The sequence below is a fragment of the Lynx canadensis genome, chromosome C1, assembly GCF_007474595.2.
Source record: "Lynx canadensis isolate LIC74 chromosome C1, mLynCan4.pri.v2, whole genome shotgun sequence".
NCBI classification, from domain to species: domain Eukaryota; kingdom Metazoa; phylum Chordata; class Mammalia; order Carnivora; family Felidae; genus Lynx; species Lynx canadensis.
Genome location: NC_044310.1, coordinates 42334261 through 42360710, shown reverse-complemented (window position 1 = coordinate 42360710; position 26450 = coordinate 42334261). Strand labels below are relative to the sequence as shown.

Here is a 26450-nt window from a genome sequence, read left to right as displayed (position 1 = left end):
TTTCATTCATGGTACAGATGTGCCATCATTACTCAACTAGTACTCTAATGATGAACATTTTATGTTGCTTTTTGTTACCAAAATGGCTGGAGTGCATAACTGAACATCTTTATGTACTTCTAGAAGTGCATCTGTAAGGTGGATTCCTACATGGAATTAAAACATCAAAGGGTATGTGCATCCACCTAACATCTTGCCCTTAGAAGCATGGTACCAATTCACTCCATCAATAATGTATGCAAATACCTATTTCCTGAATCTCAGCAAACAGTGGGCATCACCAACATCTTACTACTTACCTAGTTTAGGGGAAAGGGGGCACCTCAGATTTTTAAGCTGCATTTCTTTAACAGTATAACCGAATAACCCTTGTGGTCATATTTCCTTTTCTGTGAACTACCTTTTCATACCCTTGTGAATATTCGTAAAAAAATTATACCAGCTCTTTGTAAATCAAGGACATTTGCCTGTCAGAAACATCACAAATACATCTTCCCAGTTTTTCATTTTTGCCTTTTATTCATGGTATTTTCCCCCAATATGAAGTCATTTGTGTTTATGTAGCTAGCCTTTTCACTTATGGCCTCTATGTTAACAGACTTTACAAATCTTTTTCTGATAAAGTTGTACTTACAAAAACTTCAAATAATTTATATGAGCAATATAGGGAATAAATACATTTTTTGCCTAAAGTGAGGCTGGGGATGGACTGCCAGGCCTGTGGTGGCACAAGTTAATCGGAAGCAAGACCAGTGAACCGCAGGTTGCTGCTCTGATACACCTGCTTCCAGTGGCTGTGTAAACTGCCCCTTGGGATTTCAACTCAGGCCTGTCAGACCCCAAAGCCCAAGTTCCTAATCTTGACCTTTTTTTCACCCTGCTGGAGTGAAACCTGCTTGCAGTAGAGGCTTGCATTTGCTGAGATGAGTAGGGGCCTAGAGCAGCAGTGAGAAAGGTGACTGGGAATCAAATCCAAGCTTCACCACTCTGGACAAACAGGACCAACTGCTTCACCTCCCTGAACCTCAAAGATGGCACCACCCTTGAAGAGTGGGTGGCACCTTTAGGCAAGTCTGTAGGTGGGAAAACACTTTGTAAACTATCGTATGTTATACACACTGGGGGGATAGGTTAAATGGCAAGAACCCCAGATACACTTGGGAGGCTCAGGGATCAGTCAGGCTTCCTTCATTACAGATAGAGAGTATCAACTGAGAAGTAGAAAGTACTAACACTAACAAAATGTAACAGAACAGCTGGAACTTGACCCAGACCTGTCTCCCTGTCCATGACTCTTACCCCGCCCATGAAGATAGGTCCCTCTCTTTATTCCAACCCTCCCCCTCAACTATCAGCATTGATCCCCTCAACTAAGACTTTTTCCTTTTCTTTTCCCTAGGCACCCATTGCTGTGCGGCTGGGCAAAGTAGCCATTGACAGAGGAATGGATGTAAGCAGGTTCTGGGTCCACTGAAGTCAGTGGGATTGCTGGGAAACAGTGCTTTCATGGCTCATGCAGACTGACAGCACAGCTAGAAACAACTCAGGAACCAGACTTTTCTAACAAACGTGGAGTCTGACCTCTCTCTGTGCCTTAGTTTACCCACCCACAAAATGGAAAATTTGGCCAGATGATATTCCGAATTACATTTTATCCTCATCTCTTTCTCTTGGAGAGAAAGTAATTTGAGTAAAAGGGTAAATGACTTATCTAGGATCACAGAACAAGTGTAATAAGAATGCAAGTCTGTGTGGCTCCCAGTCCATGTTCTTGGGTTTATGCTGGTGGTCAGTAAGGTGGCCTCAAGGATAGGGCTCAGGGTGGTGCCTTGGATGCTACTAATCCATCCTCAGACATCAACTTACTCATCAACTCATCCATTACACACTGAATCTAGACCTGAGCTGAGAACTGGGACACAGAGAGAAGTCAAATATGGTCACTCCCCTAAGGTAGGGAAACAGGACAGATACAGACACAATCACTAGTACAAGGTAGGGGTACCTGGCTGGCTCAGTCACTAAAGTATGCAACTCTTGATCTTAGGGTCAGGAGTTTGAGCCCCATGATGGGTGTAGAGATTACTAAAAAAAGGCAGGGGTGGGTACCAAGCAGACACAGCTACTGCTGGGTATTGCTGGGTTAGGGAATGTTTTGTAAGGTTGGGCCTTGGGTTGGATGAGGGTTCAAAAAAAAGGGAAGAGTATGAGCAAAAGCATAGACGTGTATAAACAAGTAACTTGACTGAATGGGAGTAAGGGGTGAATGAGACTATACAGCACGTAAGTTAGGGGCACAGGCATTCTGATGCTGGACTGTCTGGATTCAAAGACCTGCTTCTCCATATATAGTTGTGACCTTCACCTTTCTATGCCTGATTTCTCAGCTGTATAGTAGGGATAATAACCCTTGCTGTGAAAAGTAAACGAGTTTATACACACATGGTATTTCTCTTAGAATGGTGCCCATAAGTGGTAGTAACAGTAAGCACTGGGCAGTAGAGACTAGAAAGCTGCCAGGGGCCCGGCCATAAACCCTAGGGCCTTACTCCTCAGGACAACAGAAAGCCTGTGAAGTTCACTTACCAGGAGTGACAGGAGGTGTGGAGAGGCAGCCAGATGGGAAGGAAGGAACACTGGCTATGTACAGCTTCCATACACCCTCCTCAGCTCCCCAGGCCAAGTGCAATCCTCCCCAGTTCTCACAGCCCCGCTTTGTCCCAAACATTGTTTTATCACTGCTACAAATGGTGTTCCCTCTCCAGGTAGGGAATTCCTTATCATATTCATCTCTGTTCCTATGGACTAGCATACAGTAAGCCTCAGTAATACTTTGCTGGAGGAATCCATGAACACTAGGAAATGGTGTAGGCAGTAAGGTGGGCAGGCACCCCAAGCAGACAGAGGGGAAAGAAGGTCAGGCTGATCCAGGCACCACTTCTTTCTCACAGGTGGACATCGCATCAGGGATGGCCATTGAAGGGATATGCTATGCCCAGGTACGTGACCGCTGTCCGTTGGTACATACTTGCAAGCAGAGGGCAGGCCAGAGTGGGGAGACTTGTGTAATACATAACCAATTTAGTAGGCGCCTCCCACCCTGAAGAGTTAAACTCTGTGCCACTCTCTCTCACAATTAGCTTGGGATGGTCCTAGGGAAACCACACTGGTCCCTGGTACTGTGTCCTCAGCCATCTAATGGTGGCTCATACTGCCCCACTTAGTGCAGAGAGAGTCACAAAGCACACAGGTAGAGGTAACTGGCAAAGAGCCACTTCTTTTGTCTCTGTACCAGTGGCTGCTGTAGAGACCAGGATGGCCTTGCAATGTCAAGGCCTTGGTTATAGCCTGCGGGCTGTGTGTGTTCAATTGTGGAGGATTGGGGGAGGATGGTTACCTAAGGCTGACTTATTTAGCCCTTGACTCCTGGGTGAGTCAAAAATACTAATCTCCAGGTTAACAAATATCCAAAATACTCCTAAACAAGGGGTCTGGGGACTTGTAGAACCTGGTGCAAACTGGCTACACACCAGGATTCAAAGCCAGATTTCTAACTGTAAAACTTAATCATTCTCTACCAATCAGCCTCGTATTGGACTCCTGCAGACTATCAGCTCCCTGGAAGCATGTAAGCAGTGTGCAAGAGGCTAATGTGACAGGTCACAGATGCTAGAGAGGTGGCCTAACTTCCCCAGGTGATCAAGGAGTCAGGCCCACACCTTTGCCTGGCCCATCACCAGAGTTCAGAAACAATGAAAAGACTTGGACTCTGACCTTGCCATGGGCTGGACAAGCTTAAGCAAGTCTTTATTGGCCTCTGGCCCTGTTGTGCCCCCCACCCCACCCCAAATTAATACTCTGTATTGTTGTTTCAGAACATCCCCACCCAGGACCGGCTAGAGGGCATGGCAGCCTTCAGGGAGAAGCGGCCCCCCAGATTTGTTGGCAAATGACTCCCATTTAAGTATGGGAGATGCAAGCCATCAAGGGCAAGATCCACAAGGACAATGATAGATATAAAACAACTGGCATGGTGTCTGATACCAAGGTACTGACCATGCCACTGACTGCTACCTTCGTTATTCCTTATCCTGGGGCTAGATGACCACTGGGGTCAAGTTAGCTTTGGAGAATATCTGTCTCTCCCTATTTGAATGGTAAACTAAGGATTAAAATAGACCACTCTGGGTCTTTATATTATTGACTCTCAGGCCTGGCCTGACCTCTGCCACTCAATTATCGGGTGCTCACCAGAGACAGCAAAAGGTTGTAAGAACCCTCCAGTTTCTTCCTCCATACGATAGGGATAATATGGAAACCCTGGTCATGGTAGAACAGGCATCAGCAATCAGACTGCAGATCCCAGCTCTCCTAGTTATTCATTGTGTGCCTCAGCTTCTTCAGCTGCAAAATGAAACTGTTAAAAACAAAAAAAGCCTATGCCTCATGTTCAATAAATGTGAGTTATTATTACTGTACAGTGCTCTTGTGAGAACCGGATGAAATCATCACTGTGAAAACTTTTTGTAAACTATAGGGTGGCAGGCAATCTTTGATGGCTGCAGTACACAGTGCTCTCAGGAGCACTGAGAAGGGAGCAGGTTAAGTCTGAAGGAGAGAATGGAGGGTCAGGAAATGGTCAGGTAACACTGGAGTGAAGCCTGAACGTTCAATAGGCATTTGAGGCAAAGAAAGGAAGGGTAAGGGAAACAGCATGAGGGAAAGTGAGCAAGAGGATGACACACTTAGAAATGATGGTGGCTGATAAACACATATGCACACTAAGCCTCATAGCCCTCCTCCTGTACCAAGGTAGGAAAAGAGAAGGCTGCATCTTAAGCTGCGGCCTTATGATCATTCTTTAACTCATCTCAGCTTCCCCAGCTTAGGGCTGGCCTAGAGATACTAAGCCAAGGGCATGGATACATACCAGTAACATTGTCGATGTGCTGCTAAATACAAGTGTGCCCAAGGCTGTGCTCATTTCCTGGAAGGAATAGTAACAGAGCCCAGGCCTTAGAATCAGAAAAGAACCACATTAGCTGGAGCCACGCATTCCTTGTAACTACTCAGTAAAGTAACAATGTTACTTAACCTCCTTTTTCTCATCTGTTAAATGGGGAGAATACAACTTATCTATATCAAAGGACTATCATGAATGAAACAAAGTTCAGAGGGCTGCCTCAACAGGCACTAGTTCTTACCACATCCTCCTATCAGTAAGAGTTAGTATCTGGCAACAGAATGTTCTAAAATACTAGAACCCAGGTCAGGAACTGAAGACAGCCTTTTGGAATCATGCAAAAGAGTGCATACGAGAAAATACAGTGCAGTTTCAGAACTGTGGAAGGAAAGAGATTACAAATTCTCCTTATCTTGCTCACTGGTGAGCAAGAATTTGAATATGATTTAGAGTAAGGATAAGCCTCATTTGATTCCAAAAGACAGTACACAGAACTCCAGTAAGAATCGGGCCAGTTCGGAGTGCTGAGCGACCAGCTTTTGATATGGGCTCGGGTCATGATCTTGTGGTTTGTGGGTTCAAGCCCCACGTCAGGCTCTGCACTGACAGCAAGGAATCTGCTTGGGATTCTCTCTCCCTCTCTCAAAAAATAAAAAATAAATTAAAAAAAAAAAAGTCTGGCCAGCTAAAGCACAAACATCTAGTATAAAAATAGGCCACTAATCAAAAAGGAATATACTTTTGTTCTTTGGAAAACTTAAACAGAGGAATGGCAAAACACATTTCGTTGGTTGTCAATAATAAGGAAGGAATTCATACTCTGTTCCACAGAGGTTTGCAAAGGACACAGACAGAAGCCTCTGATAGTTTATACTGCAGTTGAGGCTGGTTCTCAAAAGCCCATTATATTTCTTGTCTTCATGCTAGGTAAGAGCACTCTTGAAATCTATAGCAAAGTCTTTTTTCTGGCCCTTCCTCTTCTTCTCAGTTTTGGTCACAATCCCATTTAAATCAAAACTTTGAGGGATCAAGATTTACAATGCCCATATAATCATCATCTAAACCCTCTACTCACAGTCATCAAGTCCTACTATTTTCCACCAGCACATCCACTTACACAGAATGTTATGTTCAGTCTAGTGTGTAAAGTTGGAGCAAAAGAGGCCAAAAGCAGAATACCCAAAATTGTAAAAAATATATTTTTTCCTTCCCTCTACCCCACAAGTGGAAGGTACTTTGGTATTAAAAAAAAAAAAAATTTTCCCCTCTTTTTCCTCCCCTCCAGCTGAGATTCTGCCTTCTAAACAACACATTTATAAGCATGTATTTTCCAAAGCTTTTTCACGTACTTCTTTTCTAGTAGCCTCACTAGGAGTAACAACTCAGGATGTTCTTTCAAACATGAAATTTAACATAAATACCAAGGTCTCCCTGTAGGTCTTTCATTTCTCCTTCCTCTCTGAAACTCCCAGAGTTAAGAAGCTGGCCAGGGCTAGGAAAAGTAACTGGCATAGCTGTTCCAACATAAGCTCACAGGCCTCCCCACATAGTCCAAGGCTTGATTTTGCAAAGCTGTTGAAGGAGCGTTCCCAGAATGATTCCAACTTGATTTGGGATTATGGCTATCATTCAAAATCAACCTTTTTGCGGCCTACAGAAAATCAAGAATAAAGGCCCAGTGAGGCAGCCAACTTACAAACTCCAATGATAACTTGTTTCAACACTGAACTGCTGGCAAGGCAGAAGGGTTGACACTGAGGAACAGACAGCACCTCTGAAGGCCCAGGGGCTGAGGAGGGCATTCAACACAGAGAGGGTCTCTGATAATTCATGAAATGCATTCTGAAGTCATCTAGAATGGAGGTTGCAATCCTCTGTGCTTGAGCATCTGCCTCACTGTGCTCCTGGATGTCACACAAAAACTGCAATCCTTCTTCTTCAACTAACATTCTGCAGTATTTGCTGGCTGAAAGAAAATCAAAGAGAACTGATGGACAAACTGGCATTTTAAATATTCCCAAGTCACCACATTCACCTTTTTGAAGAAAGGGTACCAAGGTTTAAGCCCTTTGACATAGGAATTAACAGATAAAAGAAATATGTCAAAGGGCACCTGGGTGGCTCAGTCGGTTAAGCACCCGACTTCGGCTCAGATCATGATCTCGCGGTTTGTGGGTTCGAGTCGCACGTTGGGCTCTGTGCTGACAGGTGGGAGCCTGGAGCCTGCTTCAGATTCTGTGTCTCCCTCTCTCAGCCCCTCTCACACTTATGCTCTCTCTCTCTCAAAAATAAACATAAAAAAAAACTTAAAAAAAAATACGTCAAAACTTAAATAATGCTTGGATTGTGTAGTGCAATTATAAATGATTTTTTAGTATGTTTATTTCCAGACAACTCTATGCCTCAAATCTCTAATCCTAGCTAAAAGGATAGAAACCTCTTTTATTATAAATGTAATACACATTTCAAGTTCAGGCGTTATGCTGAGCTAGATAACCTGATAACACTAGATGCTGGATAAAATATAACAAAAAAATTTAAATGTATACTCATGTGTACAAAGTAAAGAACTTGTCCAGGACCCAGACACAGATTGCAGAGAGCACCTAAGCTCATGTAACTTTATCTGCAGCTATCCCGGGGAAGAAGGGGACTGTCAGTTTCAGTAATCTAGGAATTTAGGTTCCAACTTACAAAGTTAGAAGCAATCTATATATAATAAAATATGTATCAGTGCATAAAGCTGACCCCTCAAAGGACTATAGGAGAGAAGGGATAAGACAATGAAAACATTTGGCCTCTAGGTGGGTATACAGGTGTGGTTGGAAGAAACCCTTCCCAAGAATTCATAACCACAGTAGTGAGTTGGTATAGGATTTGAATTTATACTGCCTAAATGTTCTGGGAACCCTTGAGCTGAGAAGTTAATATGAAAATTACTTCAATCCCAGGAAAACCTCTAGAGCACCTGAGGGAAGCAAATACAAAACTGCGTAGTCTAAAAAGGAGTCTCTTTATCATTCCAAAGACCAACTAGACACAGGGAGAAATAATGATCTAATGACATGGAAATTGTTTGTTTTTTTTTTTTTTTTAATTTTTTTTTTTCCAACGTTTATTTATTTTTGGGACAGAGAGAGACAGAGCATGAACGGGGGAGGGGCAGAGAGAGGGAGACACAGAATCGGAAACAGGCTCCAGGCTCCGAGCCATCAGCCCAGAGCCCGACGCGGGGCTCGAACTCCCGGACCGCGAGATCGTGACCTGGCTGAAGTCGGACGCTTAACCAACTGCGGCCACCCAGGCGCCCCTGGAAATTGTTTTTTTTAAGGATAAGATAGAATAAAGTGAGAGAAGGTATAAGATACTTCTGACAGACACCCCACAAGGAAAGTATAGGGGAAGAATAAGATCTTTAAACAGCTGAGAATTTTCATCAATTTTGGAAAGTGTAACTGTGACCTGAAGTCCAGAGGCTGTGTAACAAAAGGCCGATGAAACATAATGAACAAAGTCAAGACAATAAACTGCAGAAGAAATATTTGCAAGGGTTCCTTCAAATTAAAAAGATCAACAAAGAGTAGACAAAAAGTGAATAAAGAATATCAATGGACAATTCAAGGAAACGAAAACGAGTCTTCAATAAAAGATAGTTAACGTAACTTAAATGTTAAGCAAGACCATCATTTCACCTTAAATTGGCAAACAAAAAGTTCAATTAAACATTGTGTAAGAATGACAAGCTTTCATACATTGCTGACAGGAATGAAAACTGATAATCAACTCACCAGAAAACAGTTTAGCAATGCCTATCAATATCACCATGTTCCTAACATTTTGACTCAGCAATTCTAAATATTATGCAGGTTAACTGACACTTGCAAAATGATACACTTAACAAATGATATGTACTATGCGTGAACTAATACTATGCTATGCACAAATGCTAATACTATGAGCCTAGCAATGTTTTAAATGCTTAACGAATATTAACCCACTTAATTTTTTTCAATGTTTATTTATTTATTTTGAGAGAGAGAGAGACAGACAGACAGACATGAGTGGGGGAGGCACAGAGAGAGAGAGGGCAACACAGAATCCAGAGCAGGCTCCAGGATCTGAGCTGTCAGCACAGAGCCCAATGCAGGTCTCGAACTCATGGACCACAAGATCATGACCTGAGCTGAAGTCAGATGCTCAATCAACTGAGCCACCCAGGCACCCCAACCCACTTAATTCTCACAGCTCTATGAAGTAGGTATTTTCATCCCCATTTTATAGTTAAGGAAACTGGGGCACAGTGAAGTCAAGTAACCTGCTCAAGTTCCCACTGTTAGTAACTGGCAGAAACTGGGAACAGAGCACAGGTAGTCAGTCTGGTTCTAACATCTGTCCTCTTAATTACCCACATGTGCATCTTCAATTCATAGATAGATAGAGTTACAGATATATAGTCTTTGTATATCATTTTTCATTGTACATTAATCCATATTCATGTATATAAATATGTTAATATTCAATAAAATAGTGCTTGTAACAGAAAAGACTAGAAACAATATCCATTTAAAGAAGACTGGTTAAATAATTGTATCTATATAGTGAAGAAATACTGAGCAGTCTAATAGTGGTAATCTGGAGCTCTGCCAGTTGCTATTTTAACTTTAGCAAGTTACTTAAGTTCTCTGTGCCTTGTTTGCTCATCTGTAATAGATGAATAATAATAATAATGCTACCCCCTTCTCGTTGTTGTGAAGATTGAGTTAACTCATAAAGACCTTGCAATACTGCCTGGCACAGAGAAAGTACTCAACTAACTTCTAGTTGCTATAAACCAAAGTCATTTCAGAGCTATTCTGACAGATCTGCCTGTAGTTGTTTATATGCCAACACCATTCACAATACTTATTTATAATTTAAAGAGAAGTGTTAGGGCAAGCTCCTAGAAACCATTTTTCTTGGTCAGTTCTTTCTTGTTTATTCTGCCAGGTTAACTTTAGAATAATTTTCAGATCCCTCATCTCACTCGTTCATTTAAATTGCAGCATATTCATAAGCTGAAAAGATTTGACATGTGTCTCTTAAAGTCTTTCCATCTAGGAATATAGTATGTCTCATAATTACTTCAGGTTTCTCAATTATTTCTCAGTTTACTGCACAGAGCTCTCATTGTTTGTTAAAATTATTTTGGGAATTTTATACTTTTGTTAGTGGCTAATATTTTAATTCTAAAAGCTATTTCTTGAAACTTTTCACTGTAAAATTATACTCTGTATTTCTTTTATAATAAAAGCAAAAAATTTTACAATAATCCTTAGCAAAGAATGTAAGTCCCCAATTCTCCCAACAGCCAAACATGTAAAAACATTTAATCTGGCTAGGAAACAACCCCTGACTCCTGGCCCTCCAGCCTCCCCCAGACCATTACAAAAAGGCAGATGTATATATTACTATAGACAGAGTATTCATGATAAACTGTTGAGTGAAAAGAGCCAGCTATAGGGCAGCATGCACAGAATGAGCCCATTTTGTTTAAAAATGTCCTTATTTATATATAGTATATACTAACTACAGTATGTGTATAGAGAAGTATTTGGAAGGATAGTTATAATTATCAAATTATTAATAGTACCTGCCTGTGGGGAATAGGAGTGAGAGCCAACTTTCACTTTCTATACTGCTTGACATCCACCCCCAAATAGATTATAATTCTGTGACATTTTTTAAACTAATAAAAACATTTTCCAACTTCCTTTTTTAAAAAAGTTAAATTCAATAGAGGTGAACAAATTTTCAAAACTCTATCTTGAACTTAACCTTTATACAGAAAAACAGTTGGAAAACTACTGTTTTGAATACATACGGTTTTTACTGCAGACATGATACATTGCCCATAGTGCCCAGAGCTGAACCGCTGGTTGAGAGAAGTTGCCAAGGAGTGGGAAAAATGCCTTGAAGGATCTAAAGAGGCACAAAGAAGTTCATTTAGAATTCAGGTTAGCATCTGTGATACAATAATTATTTTTAACCTCTCCACAGGATCATTTCCTCATTGAGACAGATGTATTGTTGAGCATATATCAGAAGCTAACATTTAAGAACTTACATTCTATGTTAGACACTCTTTACATTCAGTATCTCATTTCATCCTCAATCTTGCATACAATAAGCCTCATTTTACAGAGGAGTAAAACTGAGTCTCAGAGATCTTCTAAAAGTGATTTTCCCAAAATCACAAAGTAACAGGATTTGAACATAAGGCTATCTGACTATATTTTATCACTGTACCATGGTCTCTACATAGTGAGTACAATGAGGACAAGCTTTAAGAAAAGTACTGCTCCATCACGAGATTACCTGTAGGTCACCAACGCTGTCATCTTACAACTTGAACTTGGCCAATTCTGGATGGTTGCATACTATACAAAAAGAGAAACCAGGATTCTAGTATTGTATTCCATCCTTTTTAAAAGGTCATAATAGGCTGTTTCATGCCATTTATAATTACATATATATGAAAAAACAAATCTTCAAAATATGGGAATGATCATCCAAATTAAGGTATACCTACCTGCCAAAATATGAAGTAGATAACCATTAAATATGTAGAATAGGAACAAAGTCATGTGGAAAACAGTGCAATAAGAGGGGGCTTCTGAGTAAAGATGCAGGACTTGGCATGCATCCATTCCTTTCCTAAATCCCATGACCAGAAATATATAAATGGTTTAAAATAAAAGAAGGCAACCAAACAAGAACAAAGCAGAAAGAAAATGGTGAGTGATTTAGTAGATCTAGCACTGGAGAAGATTAAAAAATGAACCAGTTTGAACAGAACTCCTAGACATAAAAATCTGGCACACCAAGTACTTTAGGAAGTGAGATTAGAGGTGGGGTTAAAAACAAGAGGAATGATTGAAAGTACCGAAGAATCAAGACTCCCATATCTCCTTTCCCCCACTAATAAAAATTTCTGGACTGGGCAACCTTGTGAACAATTAAGGGTTGAAGTACCATGTTAAAAACAGGGATGAAGTGAAAATCTAAATGATAAATGCTGAGAGTCCCTTGCTCTCAACTCTCTTCCTCTAGTGGGATTTCAGACCATTGGAACCAAGCTTATCATTTTCAGTCAGGAGAACAAAAGATTCTTCTTGAGGAAAATTCCAACCAGTTCAGGACAGAAGATCTAATGACAATGACAGTGACTAATACAGATCACGCTAGGTGAGGCCCACAGTTGACAAGTTCCAACTATCTGCACCTAGCTTCCAAACAACTCCACTCTTAAATATGACTGGACAGCTGAAGATCTCCATATACTTTAAGAAAGTCTGTAACATAAACGATAAAAATAGGGTGAAAAAGCAACTTGCAGAAAACAGAAACCTTGAAGGAAGAGGAAAACTTAAAAAACAAAACAAAAGCAAAACCCAAACTAATCATTACTACCTTTAAAGAGATAATAGATACAGCAACCATGGGAAAAGAGTAAGATATTATATGAAAAAGAAGCACTCAGAGAACAAAAGAGAGTTCTTGAAAATTAAAATAGAAATATATAAATACAAATATATAACTATACATAATACATAAAAACACATTATAAGCTATAAAAATAAATAAATATACTGTGGTACCTGGGTGGCTGAGTCAGTTAAGTGTCCAGCTCTTGATTTTGGCTCAGGTCATGATCTCACAGATTGTGAGATTGAGTCCCACGTTGGGCTCTGCACTGACAGTGCGGAGCCTGCTTGGGATTTCCTCTCTCTCTCTCTCTCTGCCCCTCCCCTCCTTGCGTGTGTGTACACACTCTCTCTCTCAAAAAAAAAAAAAACTAAGGGGCACCTGGGTGGCCCAGTTGGTTAAGCCTCTGACTTCAGCTCAGGTCATGATCTCACAGCTTGTGAGTTTGAGCCCCATGCTGGGCTCTGTGCTGACAGCTCAGAGCCTGAACCTGCCTCGGATTCTGTGTCCTCCTCTCTCTCTCTCTCTCTCTCTCTCTCTCTCTCTCTCTCTCTCTCAAAAATAAACATTAAAAAATTTTAAAGTATATTTTAAACTATATGACGAACCATATAAATATATAAAATTACATTAAAATAGTTAATTATATAATAAAATATATAAAATACAAATATAAATGCAAAACCCAATAGGAGTGGAGATTTTTTATTTATTTATCTTGGAGAGAGAGAGCACAAGTGAGGAAGGGGCAGAGAGAGGTGGGGAGAGAGAGAATCCCAAGCAGGCTTCACACCACCAGTGCAGAACCCAATGTGAAGCTCGAACTCACAAACCTCAAAATCATGACCTGAGCCAAAGTCAGACACTTAACTGTCTGTGCCACCCAGATGCCCCAGCAATGGAGATTTTTAAAGATTTTTTTTAAAAAGGAAAACAGGGAAATATGTAAGGAAAAATGAGTCCAGGGAGGCCAACATCCTAAGGCGGGGGGAAAAAAAGAGGAAGAGAGTAGAGAGGGAGAAAGAAATTTCCCAGAACTGAAGGAAACAAGCTTCTAGAGCAATTAGTATCCAAGATAATGATGAAAATAAACCTACATCCAGGCACACCACTGTGTGATTTTTGAGAACAAAAATCTTAAAGGTTCCGAAGGAAAATGGCTTCTCAAAAGTGATACTGAGAAAACAAAGAAGTAATAACTTAAAAATTCAGAAAGAAAAATATTCCAAAACTAAAATTCTACACCCAGCCATGTGACTAACTAAATATGAAGGTAAAATAATGCCCTTTTCAAACAAATAAGGTCTGAATTATTTATTTATTTATTTGAGAGAGAGAGAGAGAGAGAGAGAGAGAGTGAGTGAGTGAGAGAGAGAGAGTGTGTATGGAGGTGGGGAGGTTGGGAGGGTAGAGGGAGAGAAGCTTAAGCAGGATCCATGCCCGGCACAGAGCCTGACGTGAGGCTCGGATCTCGTGACTCTGAGATCATGTAAAGTCTAAAATTTCCTATTTCATGCATTTCTTCTGAGGAAGCTACTAGATAAGATCCAACAGAATGAGGGAGTACACCAAAAAACCAGGAAGGCATGCAATCCAGGAAACAGGGATTCCAACACCAGAGAAGTAAAGAGAATCCCCAGTAAAGGAATATCCTGGAATGACAGCAGTATAGCAAATACACAAATAAGCAGACCAGATGGAAGAAAACAGAAAGTTCTGGGAAAGAAGTCTTAAGAAGCTGAAGTAGATGGAATATATTTCAATATACTGAAAGGATATATATACTTGGGAGTATAGGAAAGGGTACACATAGGGAAAATGAGAAAAAGAATCTTCTTTTTCTAGAGTGGGAAAATGAATGAACAGATTAATGTCTAAAACTGCAAAATGAAGTAGCAACAGAGGTAATTTAGATATGGAGAAAATATCAAAAGAAATAGCTTGAAAAAAAGCTGAAAGTGGAAAAGAGAACTGGTAAAGCCACATTCAACTGTTTATACGTGTAACTTTTATAAAAGAAAAATATCAGGAGGAATGTAACAAAGTATTAACAGAGGTTAGAGCTTGATTGTACGGTGAGTGATTTAGAATATTTTCTTTGTACTTTTTTATTATGTTTCCCATTTTCTATAATGAATATATATTTCTAAAATTCTTGGGACGCCTGGGTAGCTCAGTTGGTTGAGTGTCCGACTTAGGCTCAGGTCGTGATCTCACAGTCTGTGGGTTCGAACCTTGTGTCAGGCTCTGTGCGCACAGCTCAGAGCCTGGAGCCTGCTTCGGATTCTGTGTCTCCCCCATCTCTCTGCCCCTCCTCTGCCCACACTCTGTCTGTCTCTCTTTCTGAAATGTAAAATAATAATAATAAAGTAAAATTCTTAAAACTAGAAAAGTAAGTCTCCTGCAAGAAGAGATCACGACACAGTTTATAAAGAAGAATGAATGGTCCTTGTACCAAATCCTGGAGAAGAGCACTCCTCTGAAGGTCATGGGACATCCAGGGCTGTGTGTCAGATGTCAGGTGGGCTATGATGCCTGCAGCAAAATAACTGACTTCCATTTCTTTGCTATGGAGCAAGCTGCTAATATGTTTCACCACATCTTCAGTCACCAGCTTGGAAGACAGTTCTCTAACTTCAGCTATGTTGTTCTACAGGTAAAAGAGAGCAGAAAATATCAGGGATAGGAAAGGGAGAGGAATCAGTGTCTGATTCTCTCTTCCTTTCCTACTGCTTAGCTTAGATACAGTCAGAATACTTCATCCCATCCTCCTCCCTCTCAATTTAGCCTAAAACCCGTAATCCCATCCCTTGATGATGAGGATATCAGTAATGACAAATCACTGAGTGAGCACTTACTAAGTGCCAGGCACTGTACTAGACAAACAAAAAGGTCCTTTTTTCTGCCTTATCTCATTTAATGTTTCATATAGTTTTACCAAGAAATAAGTCACTCAGCAAGATTTAACTTGTCAGTCAGAACTTGTCAGGTTTATACTGCTAATAACTGGTTGAACTAGAATAAAATCCAGGCCTGACTCAAATACTTAAGATTGCTCAGGGCCTACTATATGTTACATTAGCTTGAAACTTAACAGTAACAATGAAAGGCAGGTAGTATTTTATTTTATATATTAGGTTTCTATGCTGTTTAACAAACTGCCACAAACTTGGTGGCTTAAAACAACATACATTTTTTCTCTCTCAGTTTTTGTGGGCCAGGAGTTCATCCATGGCTTAGGTGGCTCTTCTACTCTGAGGTCTCAAAAAGCCACAATCAAAGTGCTGGCTGGGATGCATTCTCATCTGGGGGCTCCACTGGAAGGAAACCTACTTCCAAGCTTACAAACTGTTGGCCACATTCATTAAGATTGAGGGTTTCGTTTTCTTGCTGGAGGCCACCCTTAGCTCCTAGAAGCTGCCCATAGTTACTTCCCACAGGGGCTTCTTTCTCCAACTACTTACTTCTTGGCAGCTTGCTTTTTCAAATACATGGAAGAGTCTCTCTAGCAAGTCTATTAGCAAGAGGGATTAACACCATAGTACCCCTAAATCAGAGGGGGATATGTTCTAAGACCCCCAATGGATATGCCTGAAACCACAAACAGTATCAAATTCCATAATATACTGTTTTTTCTACACAAACACACCTATGATAAAGTTCAATGTATAAATTAGGCCCAGTAAGAGATTAACAATAATAGAATAATCATAACAATATATTGTTTACTTTTGTCTGTTTTTTTAAAGTTTATTTATTTTGAGAGAGAGAGAGCATGGGCAGGGGAGGGGCAAAAAGAGAGGGAGAGAGAGAGAATCCCAAGCAGGCTTCATGCTGTCAGCGCACAGCCCGACGAAGGGCTCAAACTCATGAACCATGAGATCATGACCTAAGCTGAGATCAAGAGTTGGGCACTTAACCAACTGAGCCACTCAGGTGCTCCTCATGTAACTTTTATTAGAATATACTGTTATAGGGCACCTGAGTGGCTCAGTCAGTTAAGTGTCTGACTCTTGGTTTTGGCTCAGGTCATGATCTCATGGTTTGAGTTCAAGGCCAACATTGGGCTTTGCACTGATGGTGCAGAGCCTGCTTGGGAGTCTGTCTCTTGCCCCTCACCTGCTTGTGCTCTCTCTTGCTCTCTTAAAAAAAAAAAAAAAAAATTACATGAATGTGGTCTCTTTCTCAAAATATCTTTTTTTTTAAAGCTTATTTATTTATTTTGAGAGAGAGAAAACACATGAGCGGGGGGAGGGGCAGAGAGAGAATCCCAAGCAGGTTTTTCTCTGTCAGTACAGAGTCTGATGTGGGGCTCAAACTCACAAACTGTGAGATCATAACCTGAACTGAAATCAAGAGCCAGATGCTTAACCGACTGAGCCACCCAGGCACCCTCTCTCAAATATCCTATTTCACTGTACTCACTCTTCTTCTGCTTGTGAGGAGATGATAAAATGCCTATATGACAAGACAAAAAGGTGGATGACGTAAGCATGTGACATAGCACTAGGCTACTACTGACTTTTGGACCATTCCTCAGGAGGATCACCTGCTTCCAGACTGTGAGTAACTGAAACTATGGATAAGGGGAAGGGGTCTACTGTCTATACACCATAACATAATCACAGAACTGATACCCTATCATCTTTGCTATATTCTATTCGTTAGAAGCAAGTCACAGTTCCTGCCCACATTTGAGAGGAGGACTTTTACAAAGACGTGAACACCAAGAAGAAATCAGAATCACTAGGAATCACCTTAGGGTCTGTCTACCACACAGATGAAAACACAAAGGTTTAGAAGTGAAACACATAGTCAAATTGAACACAGCAGTTACTGTTCCTTCTGAAGCAGTTTTCAGAAAAGTATACCCTAGAGACTAGTATGTTCAAAATAGCATCATACAGCACTCACTATGCAGAAAACTACATTATTTTGAGATCACTTACCCCAGGTTTTTTTTTTTACAAGACCAGCTATACCCTATTGATTTCAGCAGAAACTGCACTATTGTGAGATTTCCCCCCAGTTTTCCCCAAAGCTATCTATACATACCCTCATCAATAGTAGGATTTCAGCATTAAGTCGATCAGATGGAAGCCCCAGACAAGGAGAGACAACATGACAGCATCCTTACTATAACTGAGGACACCTTAGATGAATCTCACAATTTCTCTTATAAGCTTGGCAGAGGCTACTTTTCTAGTACCTTTTTCATTCCAATAGTCTATGAACAAAATGTTGAGAAGAGATGGAAGCTACAGGAGAATGTGGGTCTTCTTCACTCAGAAAAAGGAAGGAAAGGAGGCATCCTCAAAAACTCTCAGCATTCTGAGAGGCTCTCAGAAAAAAGTAAAAGATCTTTTAGAAAAGGTTAGCTAATAGTAGGACACTTAGCTTTATATAGCATGTATGAGGCTTCAATCCACCTTTCTGGCCTTATTTATTGCTTTTCCCAACTTCTGCCAAAATTCCAGATATTCTTTATTACAGTATCCCTTAAATGATTACATTTTCTCATCTTCCCTAGCCAAAAGACCTTTGTCTCCTACTTCTTTTGTCCTCTATCTTTCTACTTTTTTGTACCTTCCAATATTAAGATTTCCAATATTAATCATTTAATCCCCTCTACTGTGTTCCAAGTCCTATATGTGCTAGGGATACTAAAGTACAGACACAGTCCCTGCTTTCAAGGAGTGCATGCTCTAGAATCAAAAGCTTCTACTAGACTTTGTGCTTTTCTAGCACTTACCACAGTCCATCTTAAATCAGAAAATTATTCATATACCTGTCTAACACCACCTCCCCAACACTGATGGACCATCAGCTGGATGTATTTCATGCATGGCAAACTGCAAGGACTTAACAGTATGTCTTCATTACTTTTTGTAAATGTTCACCTTTATCTTTTGGAAACAAAGAAATTTCTCAATTATGGATATCCTGATTGAGAGGTAGTATAACAATATAATCAAAGAAATTTCTAAAGAATTGATTACCTTGATAAAAAAGTATGGTAAAGTGGTTAATATCAGAGGGTCTACAGCTAGACTGCCTGAATTTGATATTTGATTCTGCCTCCTACTACTTAGGTAACAGGATAAACAGAATATAACACAACTTTTCCTATCTCTATGTGACTTAGCCATGTGACTTCACTGCTCCTCCCATCAAGGGGTGGCCACCTCCTTTAATGTGGGCTTAACCATGGACATATAATAAATATATATTTGGTCTTTGTTGCCAGTTCTTGAAAGAGAAGTCTTCAATCCCTTGGAATTTCCCAAGTGATAAGAGTAATCAGAGCATCTTTGTTCTTTATTTGGTAGGCAACTAAATAAATAACTTCAGGATGGGGACTGGTTGCCAAAAAAAGCCAAACCTTAATTAGAAGCCTCAGACTTTCAGCCCCACCCCACAACCTTGGAGGAGGAGAGAGGAGCTGAAGATTGAATTAATGATCAGTCATGCCTATGTGATGAAACCTCCATAAAAAATCCTAAACGATGGGTTTAGAGAACTTCTGAATTGGTAAACACATTTGAGAAGGTGCTGGGAGGGTGGTGTGCCCAGAGTATGAAAGCTCTGCATGCACTCATCCTTCCTTGCCCTATATCTTTCTTCCATTTCACTGTTTCTGAGTTGTATCCTTTACAATAAACTGACAATATCAAGCAAAACGACTTCTGGAGTCTGTGAGCCATTCTAGCAAATTATCAACCTGAGGAAGGGGTCATTTATAGGGGTCTAATTTATAGCCAGATGGTCAGACGTATGGGTGGTCCAAGACTTAAAACTGGCAACTGAAGTGGGGCAGTCTTATGAACCTGAGCCCTTTAACTTGGATAACTTAGGATAACTTAGGTAGGTAGTGTAAGAAAGGAATTGAACTGAATTGGAGCATACTCAGTTGTTACTGAGAGTTGGAGAAGTGATTACTGGGAAACACCCCAGGCCACCTAGTGTGCTTTGCCCAATGAGACATTAGAGAACGTGACATAAACAGAGGTTTAAGAAGCACTTGCATGGTGGGACTTGCCTTCTAGCGCTACCCTGAAACTGAAACAAGCCCATGGTGACAGGGGTGCCTGGCTGACTTAGTAGAGCATGCAACTTTTGATTTCAGGGTCGTAAGTTCAAGCCCCACATTGGGCACAGAACTCCCTGGGGGTTGGGGAGGGGGAGAGAAGAAGAGGAAGGGAAAGGGGAGGAGGAGAAGAAGAAGTCATCGCCCACGGAGATACAAGGCCCAACTAACAACCTGTACCAACTGTCACAGTGAGAGTTAGACCATCTTAGCACACCTCGCCTTAGTTGAGCCACCAGATGACTACAGCAACATGAATAACTCCACTGGAATTACTGAGACCATAAGAACTGTACGGCTAAACGGAGTTCAAATTCTTGACTCACAGATTCAAAAGTAAATAAAATGGCTGTTGTTTTAAGCTGTAGTTTGTTCAGAGCAAGAGGACTGATGTGGTATTATTTTATAGGGAATCATGTGAACACTAAATGAGTTAACACACAGAAATTGCTTACAATAGTGCCTAGCATATAGTAGGTGCTACATAACTGTTAGTTTTATTATTTTTTTTTTTTAGAAATCAGAATTAACTGAAACAATTCACCTTACCCAAAGACCAAGTACTTTGCTTTGTATTGCTGACTCTGAAAAAGTCTGTCAAAAGAATATACAGGTTACTTTACCATGAAAAAAAGAACTTTACATATAAACTCAATCCTGTCTTCCCACCTCCAAGACTTGGATGAAGATTGCCAATCCTTGATTTTCTATAAAGTGACTGCAGGCAGCTGGAGACTCATCTGTAAGATTCCAAAGTGCTTTCAAAGTAAACAAGAGGGTGACATCATCTAAATTTTCAGTAGTCTTTTGTTTTACTATTGCTAGAAGTTCCTAAAAACCAAAGAGACAAAGAGTTAGATGCCCCAGTGACTAACTCAATTGCAACATAAGAAAAGCAATAGTTGTTCTACCACTTAATAGCTCTGTGATCCATTTATTCTCTATATAATGAGTTATACCTAACTCCTAAGGTTTTTATGAAGATTAAAAGAAAAAAACAATTCAGCTTTAATGAGCACTTAATCTAGTTCTTGGTCCTTGTTAATAAGACTGATAATCAAGTACATATTAGCTATTCCATTATTCATTTATTGAGCATGGTTAGTCAACACCTCAGGCAAGAGCGACAGATTAAAAAAAAATGTTGGTTTTTCTCTCAACTAAATAAAAGAATTTTAAGTTTGGGAAAATGTTCTGAAGGAAACACATAAAAGCCTAAGAATTTACTTTAGAAAAGGCAGGAAAAGGAAACCTCCATGCAAAGGTAATATGTATACTGAAACAAATGAGACCAGAAGAGAAAGAAAGATAATGAGTTAAGCAAGGAGTGGAGACATAGAGGGGGAGGGAGTATGTCAGGCAGAGAAAAAGTGTGCTGTTCTTGAGCACACTTGAGCAGATCAGTATGGCTAGAGGGTAACACCAGTACTACAACCATATGTCATAATAAAGAAATCATTGGCTCACTTTAACAGAGATTCCAAAACCCCATTTCATAGCAGAATAATACTGGACACAAGTGAAGCTAGTATCCTCACTTTCCTGCAAGCATATTAGACTGTTGTGAGAGAGGGAAAAGATAGCCATTTTCACTTAACCACCTAATGAAAACACATAAAATAAAACAGCACTGAACAAAGCAGAGTATGTCTGTTTTCAGGAGGAATGAGACCACCTCAAAAATTTTACCCAATCAGGAGAGAATGTATCGAGAGAGTTTATCACAAAAATAAAGCTGTGAGAACCAACAGGGAAGTGTAAGAGTGACACACAGCATTGGTAGCAATCATTCAGACGCCCAATGGGGTGAATGGCCGCAAGGCAAGGGAGGGAGCAGGGGAAGTGAGGCTGACCCTGACAATAATAACGAATGTGGCCAGGCCCGTGGTTAGATGCTTTATATCTTTTTACCTTAATGACATTCAAAATAACTGCAAAATATTACTCCTATGACAGATGCCTGTTTTTCAGATGATGCCAGTTTTCAGATGAAGAATCTGAGGCACAGAGAAGATAAATAAATTATCTAAGGTCTTATGACTAGTGGCTGAACATGGCTTGTTTTCACCTAAAGCCTGAATTTTTGGTAACATTTCCAAAATTGTTTCTCTGAGAACTACAGGGCTGCTCTTCCCTCTGTGTTACTTCAGGACCTGCTCTCTGTCTCGCTCTATTCTGTACCTCTGTCTGTTCCTGTTAACCATTCCCAGCAACTCCATCCATCACATCATCTTGACGAAACTGCTGCCTCAAACACCCTACTTTATGCCCTAGAATCCTGAAAAAGGCTGCTTGAGTCTCATCTTCAATATCTGCCAGAACACTCTGAAGAGGGCATTCAACTGTATCTGGGAATTCTACTGGATTTCTCAATGAATTTGCTCCCAAGACCACTCTTCTTTCATCATTCCCTCTCCCCTCCGACTTTACTCACCATCTTTTTACACCTCTCATTCGATCACCTCATCTAGTTTTTCACGAACTACTGCTGTTCCTCCTGACAAAATCTACCAGCCTACCGACACATATATCAACGCACCCCGCTTTCCCTTCTGCTTTAGTCTAAAGCGAACATCTTTACTCCTGTTCTATACACAATTCCTGCACACACACAAAGATTTGGCACCAAATTACTTCCCTCTTTATTGCCATTCCCATCAATTTCTCCTTTTTTTTCAGAAATGTTTTCAAGGGCGTAGAATAGATCTTGGAAAAAACCAATTGCTGGCCCCATGTAGTATCTTCCTTTCTCTTTTTTTCTCATTAAAGTATATCAAAAAGTTGCTTCCGTGTTGCACCTCCCATTTGCTCATCATTGTAGTCCAAACAGGCTCTGTCCCACTACTCCACTAAAATAATGTAAACAAGATGACTAATGATTTCCATCCTGCCAAATCCAACTGGCACCTCTCTGTCCATCTCACTCAACCACTCAATAGCATCTGACATGACTGCTCAATTTTTCTGGAAATGATTCTCTTGGATTTTAAGACATCACTCTTTCTTGGTTTTCTCATTTTCGACACAACTCCACTCTCCTTCCCCGGCTTGTTCTTCTTTCTAACACACTCATTTCAGTCCTTCTTTTTACTCTATATGCACTCCACACTCTCCAGGTGATTATATCCCATATCAGAACTGAGGACTCAAATTATTCTTACCCAATACTCTGAGCTGTGCCCCATATCAAACTGCCTCTGTGACATCTCAAGCATTGCAGAAATTAACATGTCTAAAGTCACTCTTGATTTTTATCCCCCAAACCTACTGACTACATATCAAATACTCGTAAGATTCTACTTGTGACAGCAATGCAAAAGGTAAAAACTTTAGGAATAAATTTAAGAAATATAGAATATCAACATTAAGACAACACCCGTATACATCTGGGGGACATAGAAGACCAAATAAATGGAGTAATATCCCCTATTCTCAGAAGGAAAAACCAGTATCAAAGAGATGTCAATTCTTCTAAGTAAATCTATAAATTTAACATAATCCCAAAGAAAACAAAGCTTTTTTAAAACAAGAAAAGCCAGGGGCGCGTGGGTGGCGCAGTCGGTTAAGCGTCCGACTTCAGCCAGGTCACGATCTCGCGGTCCGGGAGTTCGAGCCCCGCGTCAGGCTCTGGGCTGATGGCTCGGAGCCTGGAGCCTGTTTCCAATTCTGTGTCTCCCTCTCTCTCTGCCCCTCCCCCGTTCATGCTCTGTCTCTCTCTGTCCCAAAAATAAATAAACGTTGAAAAAAAAAAATTTAAAAAAAAAAGCCAGTTCTGGTGTTCACATTAAAAAAAACAAAGAGGGACGCCTGGGTGATTCAGTCAGTTAAGTGTCTGACTCTTGATTTTGCCTCAGCTCATGATCTAACAGTTCATGGGACTGAGCCCCGCGACAGGCTCTGTGCTGACAGTTGAGAGCCTGGAGCCGGCTTCGAATTGTGTATCTCCCTCTTTCTCTCTACCCCTCCTTCTGCGCCCTCTCTCTCTCAAAAACAACAATAACAATTAAAAAAAAAAGCCACAAAAATAAAACATAAGAAAAAAAAGAAACTCAAGATCTTAACTATTAAGGAATTTATAAAACTAGTAAATAAAAAGTGTGGTATCAGCATATAAACAGACATACAAATTAACTTAACACAGCACAAAGTCCAGAAACAGATGCAAATAGAGAAGGGAATTTAATATATGATAGAGGTAGCAATGTATAACAGTGGAGAAAAGATAATTTGTTCAACAAAAGGTGCAGAGGCAGACATTGAGAAGAAACACAGACCCTTACAACATACCCCCCCCCCAAAAAAAAGGCTTTAAGTAAATCAAGAATTTACATGTTAAAAGAAAGGAAACCACAGATAAAAATCATGAGAAAATTTTAAAATATACTCTGTGGAGCACAGAAATACTTTCAAACTGTGCCATCAATGCCAGAGAAATTAAATGATAAATTTAAACCTATAAACATTTTTAAATTACTGCATGGCAAAACATGTCATAAATAAAGTACAAATAATCAAACAGCCAACTGGGGAAAATACATGCATCTCACATCAGAGTCAAAAGGCTCAATTCCTTAATATATAGCAAAGTCTTATAAATCATAAGAAAGCCAGCAACCCAAAAGGGAAAACAGGGGCTCCTGGGTTGCTCAGGTCATTGTCTCATGGTTCCTGAGTTCAAGCCCTACATCAGACTCTCCGCTGTCAGCGCAGAGCCCACTTCGGACCTCATCCCCCCTCTCTCTGCCTCTCCTCCACTCAAGTGGTTCTCTCTCTCAAAATAAATAAATTAATTTTTTAAAAAAAGGAAACCTATCGGGGCGCCCGGGTGGCTCAGTCGGTTAAGCGTCTGACTTCGGCTCAGGTCATGATCTCGCAGTCCGTGTGTTCGAGCCCCGCATCGGGCTCTGTGCTGACCGCTCAGAGCCTGGAGCCTGTTTCAGATTCTGTGTCTCCCTCTCTCTCTGACCCTCCCCCGTTCATGCTCTGTCTCTCTCTGTCTCAAAAATAAATAAACATTAAAAAAAAAAAAGGAAAAAAAAAAAAAGGAAATCTATCAAGGCTATGAAAACAGTTCACAGGAAACATAAATGTTTGGAGGGGGAAGGGGGATGGTATTACTTGCTCAAAACAAGTGCAAAATAAAACAATGATGTACATTTTTTAGTGAGCAGTATTAGCATAATCATAAGGTTAATACTGATTACTGAATAAAAATTAGGATATTAATTTATTGGGAAAGGAGATAATTTATAGAGATACATGTAGGAGAGGAGCACCTGGGTGGCTCAGTTGGTTAAGTGTCCACCTCTTGATTTTGACTCAGATCATGATCTCATAGTTCGTGGGATCGAGCCCTGTGTTGGATAATACATGCATCTGTCCACACAGAGTCAGCTTGGGATTCTCTCTCTCCCTCTCTCTCTCTCTGCAGATACCTCCCTCCATCCCTCCCTCTCTAAAATAAATTACATACATACATACATACATACATACATAAATAAATAAATGTAAAAAAATTCTTTAAAGATACATGTGGGAGAGCTAAGTTCTTATTTACTATAGCAGCAGAATCACTAGAAAACATATAAAATTGATAAATCAAGTTAAAAGCATTTTATTTAGAGATGTGGAGGTAAATACCAAAAGAAATAGCTCTAAGAGTAGAAAGTAGTTTCTTTTGGGGAGCAGGTCTTTAGAGAGTTTTCACTTATAAGCCTTTTAGAATGATTATACTTTTAAAATTATGTTCATAGATTTTTTTATTGGAAAAAAAAGGGTTATAAAAGCGACAATCAACTTACCTTAACTGCCATGAAGAGCTCTTCCTTAAGCTGTGCAGTTTGTTCAGATGAGAGCTGTAAGCAAACAAAAAGCCGAAAGTAAAACATTGGACATCTATCAGAGCTCCATCAAGATTCAGGAGAGAAATCTGGACTTTAACAATCACATACCTGCAGGGCTAGAATAGAGGTGATGCTCACTGCCATTGTTTGCATCTTGGGGTTCTCATGCTTACAAAGCCATCTCATAACAAACTTGGCAGCATCAAACCTGAAAAAAGTTTTTTTTTTCTCACAATGAAGTTTTAAACAGTACATGAGGAGAGAAGAAATTACTTAACCTCCCCAACAAACCCTGTATCTTGGATTTCTAATCCCTCAGGCATGAAAATCAAGAGCATCTGGCAAAAAGAAGAGAAGGTCAGAAGAGGAAGAGGACAGAAGACAAATAAGAATGTAAGCAAAATGCACAGAATTCAAAGTAAGTTTAGCAGGCAGGGGCGCCTGGGTGGCTCAGTTGGTTACGCATCTGACTTTGGCTCAGGTCATGATCTCACAGCTAGTGAGTTTGAGCCCTTTGCTGGGCTCTGTGCTGACAGCTCAGAGCCTGCAGCCTGCTTCAGATTGTGTCTCCCTCTCTCTCTGTCCCTCCCCTGCTCATGCTCTTTCTCCTTCAAAATAAATAAACATCAAAAAAAAATTTTTTTTTAAACAAAGTAAGATTAGCAGACCTAGGAAAAACTTACCATTCAGTTCCTACTTTCATGGGTCTGAAAAATGGGAAGAACCCACCCAACAAGTAGTAATTTGTAATATGAATTGTAGACAGTGCTAAAATGGGATAGCAAACAAATCACATAGCTAAAGAGAATTCATACTTTTTTATAGAGGCAGATAGTAGTTAGCTCCTATTGACTACAATTGTAGGAATGAAGACTCAGATGAGAAAGATCTTCTAACTTTCAAGAGAAGACAGAAATCAATTTTTTCTTTTTAATGAGGAAGACCCTATTGTAACTTTAAAAGTCAACTCCCATTTTAAGTACACATTTCAATTAGATTTGAGAATGGCTTAGCCTAACACTCCACACCCACATACCACAGGTTTGTTCATGCCAGCCTGTGCTGAATTTTTCTGCTGTTAGCAACTATTATA

General features: G+C 40.2%; 2 protein-coding genes across 8 annotated transcripts in view; one reads left to right on the top strand and one right to left on the bottom strand.

Annotated features, from left to right (window-relative positions):
* The window catches only part of ECHDC2 (enoyl-CoA hydratase domain containing 2), a 33264-nt gene extending 14165 nt beyond the window's left edge, over positions 1-19099 (top strand). For 5 of the 7 annotated variants that reach the window (XM_030325118.2, XM_030325115.1, XM_030325119.1 and 2 more), the window contains 3 exons: positions 1400-1450; positions 2952-2999; positions 3876-6221. In XM_030325118.2, coding sequence (XP_030180978.1) covers positions 1400-1450; positions 2952-2999; positions 3876-3953 — 177 coding nt within the window. In that variant the 3' untranslated portion in view covers positions 3954-6221. Of the gene's footprint in view, positions 1-1399; positions 1451-2951; positions 3000-3585; positions 3629-3875; positions 6222-18756 lie in introns of those variants that run through there. The other 2 variants (XR_003970821.1, XM_030325116.1) reach the window with 2 other exon arrangements.
* ZYG11A (zyg-11 family member A, cell cycle regulator) overlaps positions 6766-26450 on the bottom strand; it is a 75787-nt gene continuing 56102 nt past the window's right edge. Inside the window, exons 7-14 of the mRNA XM_030325113.1 lie at positions 25466-25565; positions 25316-25369; positions 20184-20345; positions 20064-20108; positions 14883-15077; positions 11318-11379; positions 10824-10921; positions 6766-6929 (exon numbers count right to left, since the gene is read on the bottom strand). Of these exons, the coding sequence (XP_030180973.1) occupies positions 6766-6929; positions 10824-10921; positions 11318-11379; positions 14883-15077; positions 20064-20108; positions 20184-20345; positions 25316-25369; positions 25466-25565 (880 nt within the window). The remainder of the gene's footprint in view (positions 6930-10823; positions 10922-11317; positions 11380-14882; positions 15078-20063; positions 20109-20183; positions 20346-25315; positions 25370-25465; positions 25566-26450) is intronic.